We start from the raw sequence: 14,232 nt of genomic DNA, 5'->3' as shown, positions 1-14,232 counted from the left end.
TTCCCTGGTAGTCCAGTGGCTAAGACTCCACTCATCTAATACAGGGGGCCTGTGTTCAATCCCTAGTCGGGGAACTAGGTCCCACATAGCAAAACTATGACCTGGCGTAGTCAAATAAATAAAGCAAGCAACTGTACCGTTTTACATTCCTACTTAGCTCCCTTTTTCACAGGTAAGAAACTGAAGCCCAGAGGGATTAAGTACTTTGCCAAAGTTCACATAGCTGAAAAGCAGGAGGGGTGGGGGAGGGTTGGTGCATCCTGGTGATCAATCTCCAGACCCCAGCTCCTGAGGACTACAGCACACTACAGAACCCAGAGACTGTGAGTTCATTCTGCCTTCTTACCAGGTCTGCCTCTCACCCTTCTGGGGAAAGGTGTTTAACTCTCCATACCCTTTTTCGTAAAGCCCCTCTCTAGATTTAAAATCCACAAATTAACAGAAGACGGAATCACAACAAAGAATCATAAATGAGAAATAAAATGACTGCAAAAAATGTTTTGATAATGAAATATATTCTGAGATTCTTTTAGTTTAACAAGAGTGCAAAGGTGCACAATGACAGTAGCCATACACCTAAAACGTCAATGTAATGGGAGCTCACATGTGAGGCATTCTTTACCTCCTTAAATTTGAGGAAACGGGATTTAATCTATAGAATGATAAGTAAACATAAATAAAGGCTTCCCCATCATTATGAGATACTGAACTCTTCAGGGTCCCTTTAGGAACCCTCCAGAAATATTACTATCATGACTGAAATTAAGTCCTAGCTAGGAGGCAGGAAAATGGACAAAATGACCAGCAGGTTATGATTCTATGACTTTAGAGATTTTGTGAAAACACATGATTTAATTTTTGGTCCACAGACTTCAAGTCCTAAGCAGGACTAACTTACCCTGAATAGCAGACAGATATACAAACGTGTCTTCATGCTCCAAGTTCTCCAAGAATATCTGAAACCACAAAATATAGCAGTGACATGATTCACAAACAGCAAGCGAGATTTAAGACACCTTTAGAGCAGACTCAAAAGAATAAATGCTTGTACTCCTCTTTGCTGTAGCTAGATACTGGTCTGACTGTGAATCTTGTAGGGAAAATAGTATATGTTTGAAGTTCCATTTCTATAATGGTTACAAAAGGGCAGCGATCAGTCGGAGATACTTCTTGAAGTTGTCTAGTATACATTAAAAGTAGGCATGAAAACCAAAATCTGGAAGAACAATTCTCACATTTTTTCCACTACAGTCTATGGTAGATAGCCTGTTCTTAGGCCTGTGACAGACCACAGGCCCTGACACACAAGAAGCCAGGTTTGGGGCTACATTCAATGAATGGCATATCTGCTATAATTTGATCCTTTTCTCTTGCACTCAAGAAAGCATATGGAAATGCAAGGGCAAGACAGAGATGTTATTACTGGGATAACCTTGAATCTGTTCTAATTTATTAAAAAAAAATCTTTTGCAAACTTCAGCTCTTCAACTGATATTAGTAGCAGCCTGTAAAACCTTTGGCCTTCTGCTCATGTTCAACTGAGTCTTGCTTCTGTAGAACAATTACAATTTCCCCAAGGGTGGCCCAGGACAGGGCTTGATACACAGTCAAGGCTCCTGGACAGTGGCCTCACCGTGTGTGTGTGTGTGTTTGAGTGTGTTCTACTCATCATGTGTATGTGTCTGAGTGTGTTCTACTCACCTTGAGAAGCTTCTCCTGCACATCAAGGACTTTTGCTTCTCTCTGCTCTATCCAGCGAGAAAGAGTTCGCAGGGCAGCAGCCCGTGTTGGAATTTGAGGATCATAAGCTGATAAAAGAGCTTCCTGGAGCTCTTCTGTGGTTACACTTTCTGATTTTTGCTTTGCAGTGGTGCTGGGCTCACGGACTTCATGAGAAGCAACATGGCTTTGCTGTGGTTCAAGGTGGCCATGAGACACATCGCTGTATCTTTCATAACTGGTTTGTTGCTGCTCTTCCCTTTTACCTTCTGGATCCTTTTTGTTTAGGGTACTCTGGGCGGCCACACTGACAGTCTCAGTGGAAAAGGCTCCATGAGTAGAGATGGTAATGCGGAGATCAGCAGCAAGTTCCTGGATGACAGGGTCAGGGTATGTGCTGGAGACCTTCTCCAACAGAGGCAGCAATTGCTTCAGGACAGCAAAATCACTTGACTTCAACTACAAAATGAAATTTAAAAAATGCAAACCCAAATTAACATAGCAGATGCTAATATGACCACAATATGAGCACAATATGACGCTAATATGAGCACAAGGCAACAGACACTAAGAAAAAGGGGCTGGAAGCAAACCTTGTTCCTGGTGTGATTTGCATATAGGCTGAATCTGGCATTCTAACACTATGGTCTTATAATTATAATTAACATTTATTGAATACTTACCGTGTACAGGTACTTTTCTAAATCAAAAAGTACATCAGGAACAAATATTACTCTTTTTTCCCCCTCCCTACTCCCTCACCTATTATTACTCTTAATATTTATAATCTGATGGGCAAACATGGCTGTTATTTTAATTTGCATTAATCAGACTAATAGCACTATTAAGCATCCTTCCATGTTTATTAACTGTCTACATTTCTTCTGGGAACAGCCTGTTTTCATCCTTTTTACCCCACTCACCTCTTAGTCTTATTTGTCTCTACAGTTTCTTTTTTTTTTAATTTATTTATTTTGTAATTGAAGGATAATTGCTGTACAGAATTTTGTTGTTTTCTGTCAAACATCTACAGCTATTCTTACCATGACATATTTTAATACCCAGTCATATGGTGAAATTCTTTTATATTTTGAATTGTATTATATTATATTTTTTTACTAGGATGTACCTTTTGCCATAAAAAGATGAGTTCACATTAGCAAAGTACTTAGTGCTTGACACACTAGTAAGTACTATGTGAATGGTTTAAATATAAATACAATAAACAAACAAATCACACACACACATATTCACAGCCCTATAAAAGAGTTACTATCTATATGTTAAACAGGGAAGGGATTTCATGAGTGGTCCAGGGGTTACGATTCCACACTTCCAGTGCAGGGGATACAGGTTCAGTCCCTGGTCAGGAAACTAAGATTCTACATGCAGGGTGGTGCAGCCAAAAAATTTTTTTAATTTAATTAAAATTAAAGTCATACAGCTGAAAGATGGTAAGATGTGAACCTAATAAATCTGGCTCCAGAGTCCACACTCTTTAACTAAACGCTACACAGTCTCATTTGAATGAGTAAAGCTATTCTTAACTGCAAGATCTAAAGTGGCTGGTCAGCATACAAGGGTGCCTCAGGCCTGGAAGGGACTGTGATGGTAACTGGCAGAAGGGAAGTTCCCCTAGAAAATCAGAGTTAAAACTACTTAGGATTTTATTCTCTCTAGAAGCTTTGTTCTAATAAAGCCTTACTAGGAAAGGTGCATGGGCAGTCAGTGAAGAAAAATCAGGGGTGATCCTTTTCTGTCTGAAAATACTGGAAAAACTGTCATATGAAGCTTCATGAAGCCCTGATCATTTGAAAACCTTACACATCTTAAATCCTTTTTAGAACAAGGCAGGGTATTTATTACTCACTCATTCACACACTTCATTATCCAACCAACCAATCAATTAACCAACTGTTTTCATAGGACCTACATAATATTCTCATATTACACTTCAGCTTCACAGAATTGTTATTGTTCATTTTCTCTACCACTTTCCTCCCAAGTAAATGAAAACTTGAGATATATGTCAGGTTTGTACCTGGAATTTCACAATAAAAATATATATCACCTAAGAAAAAGGTCCATTTTATCAAAAATCTATGTGGTACTGGAAAAGATATTTCAGGATAACTGGGCTAGCATTATCACCATGCTGGACTTCATTCAGTGCCTCTGTAGTATCATGTGTCTTTGTTTTTTCTTCAAGTATCTGAAATGAGAATATCTACTTATACCTATAGTGTATGGCTTCTTTTTCATTTCTCATATATATAACAATTTCTTCTTAAAAAAAAAAAAGTAAGACAAATAGACCAATGGAACAGAATAGAGAGACCAGAGATAGACCCACATAAATACAGTCAACTGATCTTTGACAAAGGAGCAAAGGCACTACAATGGAGAAAAGATCAACTTTTTAATAAATGGTGCTAGAACAACTGGACATCCATAGGCAAAGAAATGAATCTAGACACAGACCTTACACTGTCACAAAAATCAACTAAAAATGGATCACGGACCTAAATGTAAAATTGCAAAACTATAAAATTCCTATAAAATAACATAAGGGATATCTAGCTGACCTCAGGTATGGTGATGGCCTTTTTAGGTGAAATACCAAAGAAATTCATGAAAGAAAGAACTGATAAGCTGGACTACATTAAAATTCAAAACTTCTGCTCTGCAAAAGACAATGTCAAGAGAAAAGACAAGACAGACCACAAACTAGGAGAAGGTATCTGCAAAAGATATATTTGATAATGGACAGTAACCTAAAATACACAAAGAATCCTTAAAACTCAACAATAAGAAAACAAACAACTCAATTAAAACATGGGTGAAAGACCTGAACAGCTACCTCACCAAAGAAGATAGCAATTGAAGATATGCTCAACATCATATGTCATCAAGGAACTGAAAATTAAAACAACAATGTGATAACACGACACAACCATTAAAATAATGAGAATCTAACACCAACACCACCAAACACTGGTGAGGATGAAGAACAAAAGAAACTCTCGTTCAGTGCTGGTAGAACAAAATGGTATAGCCACTTTTGCAAGACAGTCTGGTAGCTTCTTACAAAATTGAATGTATTCCTACTATACACTTGAACAACTGAACTCCTTGGTATTTACCCAAATGAGCTGAAAACTTATGTCTGCACAAAAACCTACACACAGATGGTTATAGCAGCTTTACACATAACTTCTAAACCTGGTAGCAACCAGATGTCCTTCAGTAGGTGAATGGATACAGATTGTGATATATCCAGACAATGGAATACTATTCAGAACTAAAAAGAAATGAGCTATCAAACCACAAGACATTTAAGAACCTTCAATGTGTATTTCTAAGTGAAGGAAGTCAATCTGGGAAGGCTACAGAGTATACGATTTCAACTACATAATGGTCTGGAAAACACAAAACGGGGGAGATGGTAAAAGATCAGGAGTTAGGGGGAGGAAGGGATGAATAAGCAGAGGATTTTGGGGTTAGACTAGCTATTAGGTACAACACTATAATGGTGGATATTATGCATTTGTCAAAACCCATAGTGTACAACACTAAAAGGGAACCCTAATGGAAATCACAGACTGCAGGTGATAATGATGTGTCAATGTGTGTTCATGGATTGTACCAAGGTACCATTCGGGAACCAGATGTTGATACAACAGGAGAGGCTTTGCCTGTGTGGGGGCAGGGGATGTACAAGAAATCTCTGTACCGCCTGCTCAATTTTGCTCTGCACCTAGAACTGCTCTAAAATATAAAATCTATTTTTAAAAAATAGCCATGTTTTCTATTTTCAAACTTGGTCACTGTGCAATTAATCTTATTCCACTAGGTAATGTCTCTAATCACCATGGGCAGCTATGTGGATTCTGAACCAAACAGTTTCTAAGGAAATGAAAGTTATGTATTCGTTCAGCTTCACAAGGCTATAGATTTCTCACTATGAGAATAAACAGGGAAATCTAAGACTACAAGTGCCAACTATTTGTTTATAAATGTTTAAAAAAGTTTTTGAGGTATAAAGTAATATTTACTTAATTGATAAATGAGAAAACTGAAGCATTAAGTAATTATCAATTATTTTTCAAGAGTCACCAAGGGCCACTACCAAAATTGAGACGTGACTGTAGTCCTCATTTTTCCTCCTGCCATTGCTTCTCAGCATAGATCTCAGATCTAGATCTCAGAACTCTGTATAAAAGTCCCGAGGCTGGAAAGAGCATCCCACAAGTGAGTGACAGACTCCTTCATCTGGCTGCCTCTTTCCCAGTTTCTGGAATGTTTCAGAAACAGAACGAGCCATGCTATGTCAACCCACTTCTACAATCTCCTTTAGGAATGGAAGTTAGGTAATGACTTGGAGTAGAAGTTAGATTAATTACTCGTTCTAAATTTCTGCAAATTCTCAAATTTAGAAACTGGTGGTTAGATCAGTAGGGGTGGGATTAAGGGTGGTGGGTGGTCGAAGAGGGCATGTCCTCTAAGACCATGGTCCCCAACCTTTTTGGCATCAGGGACCGGTTTTTCCTGGAAGGCAATTCTTCCGTGGGCTTGGTGGAAGGGATGGTATCGGGATGACTCAAGTGCATTACATTTATTGTGCACTTTATTTCTAACCGAATGCCACTGATGATCTGACGACAGATGCTGGTCTTTGGCCTGGAGGTTGGGGACCCCTGCAACAGAGGAGAACTTGGGTGGTCAGCCAGAGGAGGGCATATGTACCTGAAAACCCCCCACAGGAGACTTTACAAAGCTCCCCTGGAGGACAAACACACTCTCACTCTGCCTTACCTGATGCAGTGAGAATTATTATTTTGGAAGAATCCAAAAGTCTCTTCCAGCAATAAAATGCTGACCAAAAAATTTCTAATTCTGAAAAATATTTACATTTACCTTGTGTTCTCATTTTTGTATATCACCTATGTTTCTTCATATATTTAGCTGAGCAATTTATATGTCTAGGTCCTTATTTATGATGTTACTGAATTAACTTACAAGTGGAACTTGAAGGTAAACTCCATGAGGGAACAGACACTTGATAAACATTTCCTGAATGAGTTCATCCTATGATACTCTTGGAAAAGTATTAACAGCATGAAATCTCAAGGTTTGGGTTCAAGTCCCAGCCCTCCAAGACCATGTCTGCTCCACGCGGCAGGGCTTCAGAGGGCTCTGTGGGCCCTGGAACATCATGCATAAACTGCTTCCTGAGGGCACAGGGAAGTCATCAACACCATACTTTTATTGATGATCAGTCTTGACATTTAGAAAATACGTTTGGAATTACAGCTGTCTAGCTAGCAGCCTTAAACCTATACTTTCTCCAAATCAGCTCCTCTTCTTAGACACTATGTTCTAATAATCATCTTATTTACATAAATTAGAAAGGAAAGAAAGGTTCAAAAGCTGTTAGATTCTGTTTCATTAGCTAAAACAATGAATCATGATCAGGGATAGGTACAATGAAACCTTCTAGACTTGGAAGCAAAAACCTAGCCTAGCCTGACAATGAACATCTGAAAATATAATTCAGGATCATGACTTTTTTTTCTAATAGAAAGTCAGAAAACCTAGCATTACTATAGAAGCCACTTATAAATCCTTCAATCAAAGGGGAAAAAAAAATTAATAGATCTAGGGCAAAGGTATAGGGGTGACGTGTTATGTTCACTTTAACTGCAAAGTCAGAGGAATTCAGGATATAGTCGGTGAGTCAGGATGGCTCATGGAAGGGCAGGGTCACGGTAAAGGCTATACTACATGTGCATCAGTCAGGTGAATATCTGTTAGAACAGGACTAATCTGCATAACCAGCCCCACAATGATGGACTTCAAAAAGGAACTGGAGATTTCTGTGTTCTGTTTTGCGACATGGTTTGAAATTCTAAGTGTTAAATAAGCAAAAAAACACACTCTCAACTATGGAAATAAAGATTATTCAAATCAATACTCAACGAGAAAAACACAAATCAACCAGGTCAACTAAATCCATTAACAGTACAACTTAAGAAAAATTATTCCAGGGACTTCCCTGGTGGTCCAATGATAAAGATTCAACGTTCCAAAGGCAGGGGGTGCCGAGTTCAATCCCTGGTCAGGGAAACTAAGATTCCCACATGCTGCTTAGTGCAGCCAAAGGGAAAAACAATTTCATTGGTGAACTCCTTGACAGTTCTAACAGGAGGAATATAATACAGTAACTGAACCGAAAGTGCTTTTTTCCAAAAAAATAAAAAATTAGGAGTGCTAAGTAAATCTACCAAAAATGGGTTTCACATTAACAACAGGCCCAAATAAAATTTCTTTTCTCCTAAAGGACAAGCTAGAGAGAGGCAAATTCTAATAGATCAAGAATCAATATCAGAATTTAATCCTTAAACTCAAAAATCCATTCCCAGAGAAGTTCCCTACTCATTGCTAAGAGTTCTGTCCAGTTTGATTTCAGGGAAGTTTTCATAATACTTGCACTAATCTACTTCACTTTCTCGCAGTCTTCTAACCTAATGTGATATGTCACACACACAGGTGCTTACCTTTCCACCTTGTTCTGACTCCTGTCTCTACAGTTCAGCTACACAGCCTTCTATCAGTGTCTTAAGTATACAGAGCTCCTTCCTGCTTCCAGTCCTCATACATGATGCTCTGTCATTGAAAGAGGCCCCTCCATCTGCCCTACACACACTCCCAAACTCTTATGCATCAAGTCTTAGCTTAAACTTATACAGATAGTCCTTATGGAAATCTCCCCAGCCTAGGTTAGATGTTATGTTCTCTTGGTACCCTCTACTTCTTGTTTGAGGTACTTCACTCAGTTCTATTTTTTGACACATCATTTAATGCCTGGCTCCCTCACGGGTTCTAAGCTTCATGGCAGGAGGGACCATGTCTGCTTCATCCACTGCCCCATTTCCAGCACCCTGGCTCAGCGTCTGGCACATAACAAGTAGGCAATATATATTTTTTGAGTGAATAAAGTTAAAAAATCATAAATTAAGTATGTAAAAGATACATGCACTGGAAACAAAACTTTTAACATGACACATGATATGAGTTGAACAATGGATCCTGTGCCAAAATGGAACTATTGAAAACATGCAATCCTATGTAGCCGGTAGGTTACAAAGATTCTTCCCTGACAACAGCAGCAGCGACAAGGGCTGAGCTTCAGAGAACCAGTACAGTGAAGGCCAGAGAATCTAGTATTCACCATAGATGCAAAACAGGTATTTCCAAATCCAGCTTATGCCCGGTCGGAAAGGGCCCTGCCCTTTTGATGGGGAAGTCTACCCAAAGAGGAAGTGGTACTGTTTTCTTGTCTTCTACTTGGAGAGAATTCTTATCAACAACCTGACTTGTTTGGCCCAGTTCTCCTGTGTGCAGTAGCCATTCTGACTTCTCACAGGGTATGGATGGGAAGGTTTTTCTCTTCTCCCTCCTTTCAAGTTTGGCTCACTTCTCCAACTCACCTGAACGGCTCCTCCCAGCATGACGGCCACCAGCCCCATGGACATGCTCAGTGTCTGTGACTCCACGGTGCTCTCTGCCTGGTGGGCCAAGCTTGCACATGCTCTCTGCAGGGTTGCTGCTACAAAGTCCACAACCTACCATAGAAATGAAATCTAGAATCAGCAAGGAGCAAGAAAAAAACAAACTCAAAACGCTCTTTACATCTGATGTCTACATCTTCATTTTCTCCTTCATCAACGTCACGACAACAAGAAGCTTCAAGAACAACTGATACTGTGAAGCAGGCATGGTGCTCAGGGTTCTACATGCACCAGTTCACCTAAGTGTCACATCAGCTCTAGGATGTATTCTTGTCCTCATTTTCAGATGAAGAATCTCAGACTTAGGCGATTTGGAGGACTTCCCTGATAGTTCAATGGTTGAGAATCCACTGCCAATGCAGGGGACATGGGTTCAAACCCTGGTCCAGGAAGATTCCACATGCCACGGGGCATAAGCCCTAGACCACAACTACTAAGCCTGGGCTCTAGAGCCCAAGCTCTGAAACAAGAGAATCCAGCACAGTAAGAAGCCCGTGTAAGCAGCTAGACAGTAGCCCCGGCTCGCCAGCACTGCAGAAAGCCCCTGAGCAGCAGCGAGGACCCAGCACAGCCAAAAATAAGTAAATAAACACAATTTTTAAAAAGAGGTGATCTGCTCAAAGCCATACAGTCAATAAATGAGAAAGTCCACTTACACTTTGTCAAATCTTTTAATACACCATCTTACCTTCCTTTACTTATTGTGAATTTGGCTGGGAAATTTAAATGAAAGATGATTTGTTAAATTTCTGACCATCTCCGAGTGTCTTAGATCTGTTTCTCCTAATGAGGATTCCTCCTCAAATATTCCGTACTCCCATTTTGATAGACTAGTTCTAGTAGGCAAAGAATATGCAAAAAGGCATTCATTTTATTTAGAATTCAATGTCCCCAAATGATCTGCACAACCAATCCAGAGTCATTTTTCAAAGTATTGAATGGTTTTAAAGGGTTAAGATTATTCATATACAAGAGTTTACACAGCATCTGGGTAACAACTAAGCCTTAAATGAAATTAATTTGGTCAGCATTATTTTAACTGTGCTTTGATTAATCATCTTAAGTAGAAACACATGTGAATAAAAGACGCCTACACATACCTATATATGTGCACACACACATACATGTACACACACTCACACTTACATTTAGGATTAATGGCTCAAAAGGGAAAAATCAACTTGAAAATGGGATGGCTGAGATAGGTCATAATAAGCCTCTAAATAACATGCAAGCTTGTATGTTCAACTCTCTAGGCAAATCACATGCTATGCTAGAATCTTTATTGCAGACTTAAAGTCAGGAGAATGGCTTGTTAACACTTGTCTTTTGGAGGTAAGGCAGGAAACTAGAAAGGTTATTAAAAGTTCCACTTACTGGAATAAACAACATGGGTTATGGCAATTTTCACCACCCTCTCAAGCCTGAGAATTTATTGATTACTAGAAGTTAAGGACACTGGCTTTTCCCAGAGAAACTGGTGCATCTACCATCTTGGGTTCCACCTATTTTGCCTTCAAAGAGTCTTCTAAAACACTCCTTGATTATAGGAAGCTTCTATTTCAGCACAAATACACTGTTAAAATGCTGGAACAGAATTATCTAGTCTTCCAACTTATTCTAAATTCCTCTCCTCTATCTCTCTGCCTAACTACCTACTGATCTATCTACCCCCCTAGATTGATCTATCTACTATGCTTAATATTGCTAAACAAGTAGTATGATCCTAATTTTGTTAAGAAAGAAACTTTCAGTTTGTATGTGTATTAAAGGGAAAAAAAAAAAAAACCTGGGCACTGTTAACTGGTATGACAGCCAGCTGGTATTGTTATTTATGAAGTACCTCTGTCCCTAAACTTTCCTGTAACAACAAAACCTCTATACCCATTTTGACAACACCTCCTCCCCCACTAATCATTTCCTGTGATTTTATGAACTGTCAGCCATGAGAATAGGTAGGTATGTGACTGCTGTTGGTTTAGAATTTATGTGTATTGAGCAGACAATGGAAGACACCTTTATTTTTTACTTAAACATTTTTGTAAAGCTATGTCATTCTAAAAGCCAAATACTCGTGAAAGTTTATAAGGAAAAAATGGCAGTTGCCTACCCTATTTCTCCCCATCTGATTCTACAGAGGCAACTGGTTTTACTTAGCTATTTTAGTGACAATAGTAAGCATTTACAATTTACCAGGTACTGTTCTGAATGTATTATAGGTATTTACTCACTTAAATCGTCACAATGATCCTTTGGGGATATGTAAACCTGTTGCCAACAGTGCCCTTACAGATGACTGTAAGGGAGCTGAGGCCTCACTGTTAAGTCTGCAGACTTCGACTTAATCCTCCCATTCTGAAGCGTGCTGCATCAGCCAAGTTCAAAGTCTTTGGGTTCAACCTCTCTCAACAATAAACCTCTAGTTTTTTGCTGGGGAGGGGAGGTGGTTGTACAAAGTTAAAGAAGGAATCAAATAGTCTTCTGACTCTTGTGGAGCTTGTCAACATGGTTCAAATTCAGCTCCATCTTTAGGGCTCATCTGGTGCCCCGAGTCCTTCCAGACTTCTGCAGGGAGAAGTGGTTTGCTTTTTCTCCCCTTTTTTCAAAAAACTTTTAACAGCTCTTTAGAGGCACATGGCTTTGCTTCCTGACTTCTCTCATGCAAGCACTTGGCTTTCCATTTTCTGAAGTTGCTACTATCTTTTAGTTTCCAAATATTGTTACTCTCTTTGACCCACTGTATCTCCTCTCCTGCTCTGCTGGTCACTGTGGTTTCCAGAGGGAACAGATAAACACCATCTTTTGTTCAATATAGCATCTTTAATCAGAAGTCTCTACTTTTTAAAAAATTTGTACTCTTATGTGGCTTAAATATTTTTACAGTGAGCAGGTGCAGGTGTTACTTATGTTAAAAAATGTAACATATGAAAATAGAACCCCTTTTACTCTGCGAATTACAGTGATCTAGTTACAGAATGGTGCAGCAGGTGGCAGTTTCCTGGAAGGGCAGGAAAAAGGGAATCTTGTTCATTCCACTCCATATACACTGGCCCCCTTCCTGACCCTGCCACACTCTGGGCATACTCCCTCTCATCTGAAACACTCTTCCCCTAGGTATATCAATGGCTCCCTCCTTCCCTGCTTCAGATCTTTGCTCAAAAGTTACTTTTCTCAGTGAGATTCTCCATGACCACCCCATTTACCTTACCACACTCCCTTCACCATCCCTTTACTTGTTAGATTTTTTCTCTCTGGTGCTTATCATCATCTAACATGCTGTGTATTTTGCCTTGTTTACTGTCTCTCTATATATACATATGAATGTAAGCTCCAGTTAGAACTGGACATGGAACAACAGACTGGTTCCAAATAGGAAAAGGAGTACGTCAAGGCTGTATATTGTCACCCTGCTTATTTAACTTCCATGCAGAGTACAACATGAGAAACGCTGGGCTGGAAGAAGCACAAGCTGGAATCAAGATTGCCAGGAGAAATATCAATAACCTAGATATGCAGATGACACCACCCTTATGGCAGAAAGTGAAGAGGAACTAAAAAGCCTCTTCACGAAAGTGAAAGTGGAGAGTGAAAAAGTTGGCTTAAAGCTCAACATTCAGAAAACGAAGATCATGGCATCTGGTCCCATCACTTCATGGCAAATAGATGGGGAAACAGTGGAAACAGTGTCAGACTTTATTTTGGGGGGCTCCAAAATCACTGCAGACGGTGACTGCAGCCATGAAATTAAAAGACGCTTACTCCTTGGAAGAAAAGTTATGACCAACCTAGACAGCATATTGAAAAGCAGAGACATTACTTTGCCAACAAAGGTCCGTCTAGTCAAGGCTATGGTTTTTCCAGTGGTCATGTATGGACATGAGAGTTGGACTGTGAAAAAAGCTGAGCGCCGAAGAATTGATGCTTTTGAACTGTGGTGTTGGAGAAGACTCTTGAGAGTCCCTTGGACAGCAAGGAGATCCAACCAGTCCATTCTGAAGGAGATCAGCCCTGGGATTTCTTTGGAGGGAATGATGCTAAAGCTGAAACTCCAGTACTTTGGCCACCTCATGCGAAGAGTTGACTCATTGGAAAAGACCCTGATACTGGGAGGGATGGGGGGCAGGAGGAGAAGGGGACGACAGAGGATGAGATGGCTGGATGGCATCACCGATGCGATGGACGTGAGTCTGAGTGAACTCCGGGAGTTAGTGATGGACAGGGAGGCCTGGTGTGCTGTGATTCATGGGGTTGCAAAGAGTCGGACACGACTGAGTGACTGAACTGAACTGACTGAAGCTCCATGAGAGCACAGATATGTCTGTTTTGTTCACTGCTATGTCTCTGATACCTAGAAGAGTAGGTGGCACATAGTAGGCCCTCAATACATATTTATGGAATAAAAGAACTTGGGAGTTGGAACAGGGCTCTGAATCAGTAAAGACCATTCCATGCCTCATTCTTCTCTGCATTATCTCACATACTAATATACCATTTGCCAACACAGTTTTTTTTTTCCATTGTATGAATATATCACAATTTAATAATCATTCTTCATTTAACTGAACACAGTTTTTTAAATTTTTCATCTTTCATCCAGGAATCCTTCAATATGCATTTGTAATAAATAGAGAGATGTGTATTTTTACATAAATGTGCTGTGTTTAGATGCTCAGTTGTGTCCGACTCTTTGTGACCCCATGGACTGTAGGCCACCAGGCTCCTCTGTCCATGGGGACTTCCCAGGCAAGAATACTGGAGTGGGTTGCCATGCCCTCCTCCAGAGGATCTTCCCAACTCAGGGATCAAATCCAGGTCTCCTTCATTGCAGGCAGATTCTTCTTTACTGTCTGAGTCACCAGGGAAGCCCAAGAATACTGGAGTGGGTAGCCTATCCCTTCTCCAGGGGATCTTCCTAACCCAGGAATCAAACTGGGGTCTCCTG

At 39.9% G+C, this 14,232-nt stretch overlaps 1 protein-coding gene across 6 annotated transcripts in view; it reads right to left on the bottom strand.

Annotated features, from left to right (window-relative positions):
• LOC102397999 (hyaluronan synthase 3) overlaps window positions 1–14,232 on the bottom strand; it is a 206,589-nt gene that overhangs the window by 136,991 nt on the left and 55,366 nt on the right. For all 6 annotated transcript variants that reach the window (XM_044932099.2, XM_044932101.2, XM_006047628.4 and 3 more), the window contains 3 exons: window positions 9,210–9,344; window positions 1,702–2,178; window positions 899–956 (listed from right to left, as the gene is read on the bottom strand). In XM_044932099.2, coding sequence (XP_044788034.2) covers window positions 899–956; window positions 1,702–2,178; window positions 9,210–9,344 — 670 coding nt within the window. The remainder of the gene's footprint in view (window positions 1–898; window positions 957–1,701; window positions 2,179–9,209; window positions 9,345–14,232) is intronic.

This window comes from Bubalus bubalis, chromosome 18, assembly GCF_019923935.1.
Source record: "Bubalus bubalis isolate 160015118507 breed Murrah chromosome 18, NDDB_SH_1, whole genome shotgun sequence".
Lineage (NCBI taxonomy): Eukaryota > Metazoa > Chordata > Mammalia > Artiodactyla > Bovidae > Bubalus > Bubalus bubalis.
Note: the sequence above shows the minus strand (reverse complement) of the source record. Positions and strands in the feature narration are given on the sequence as shown.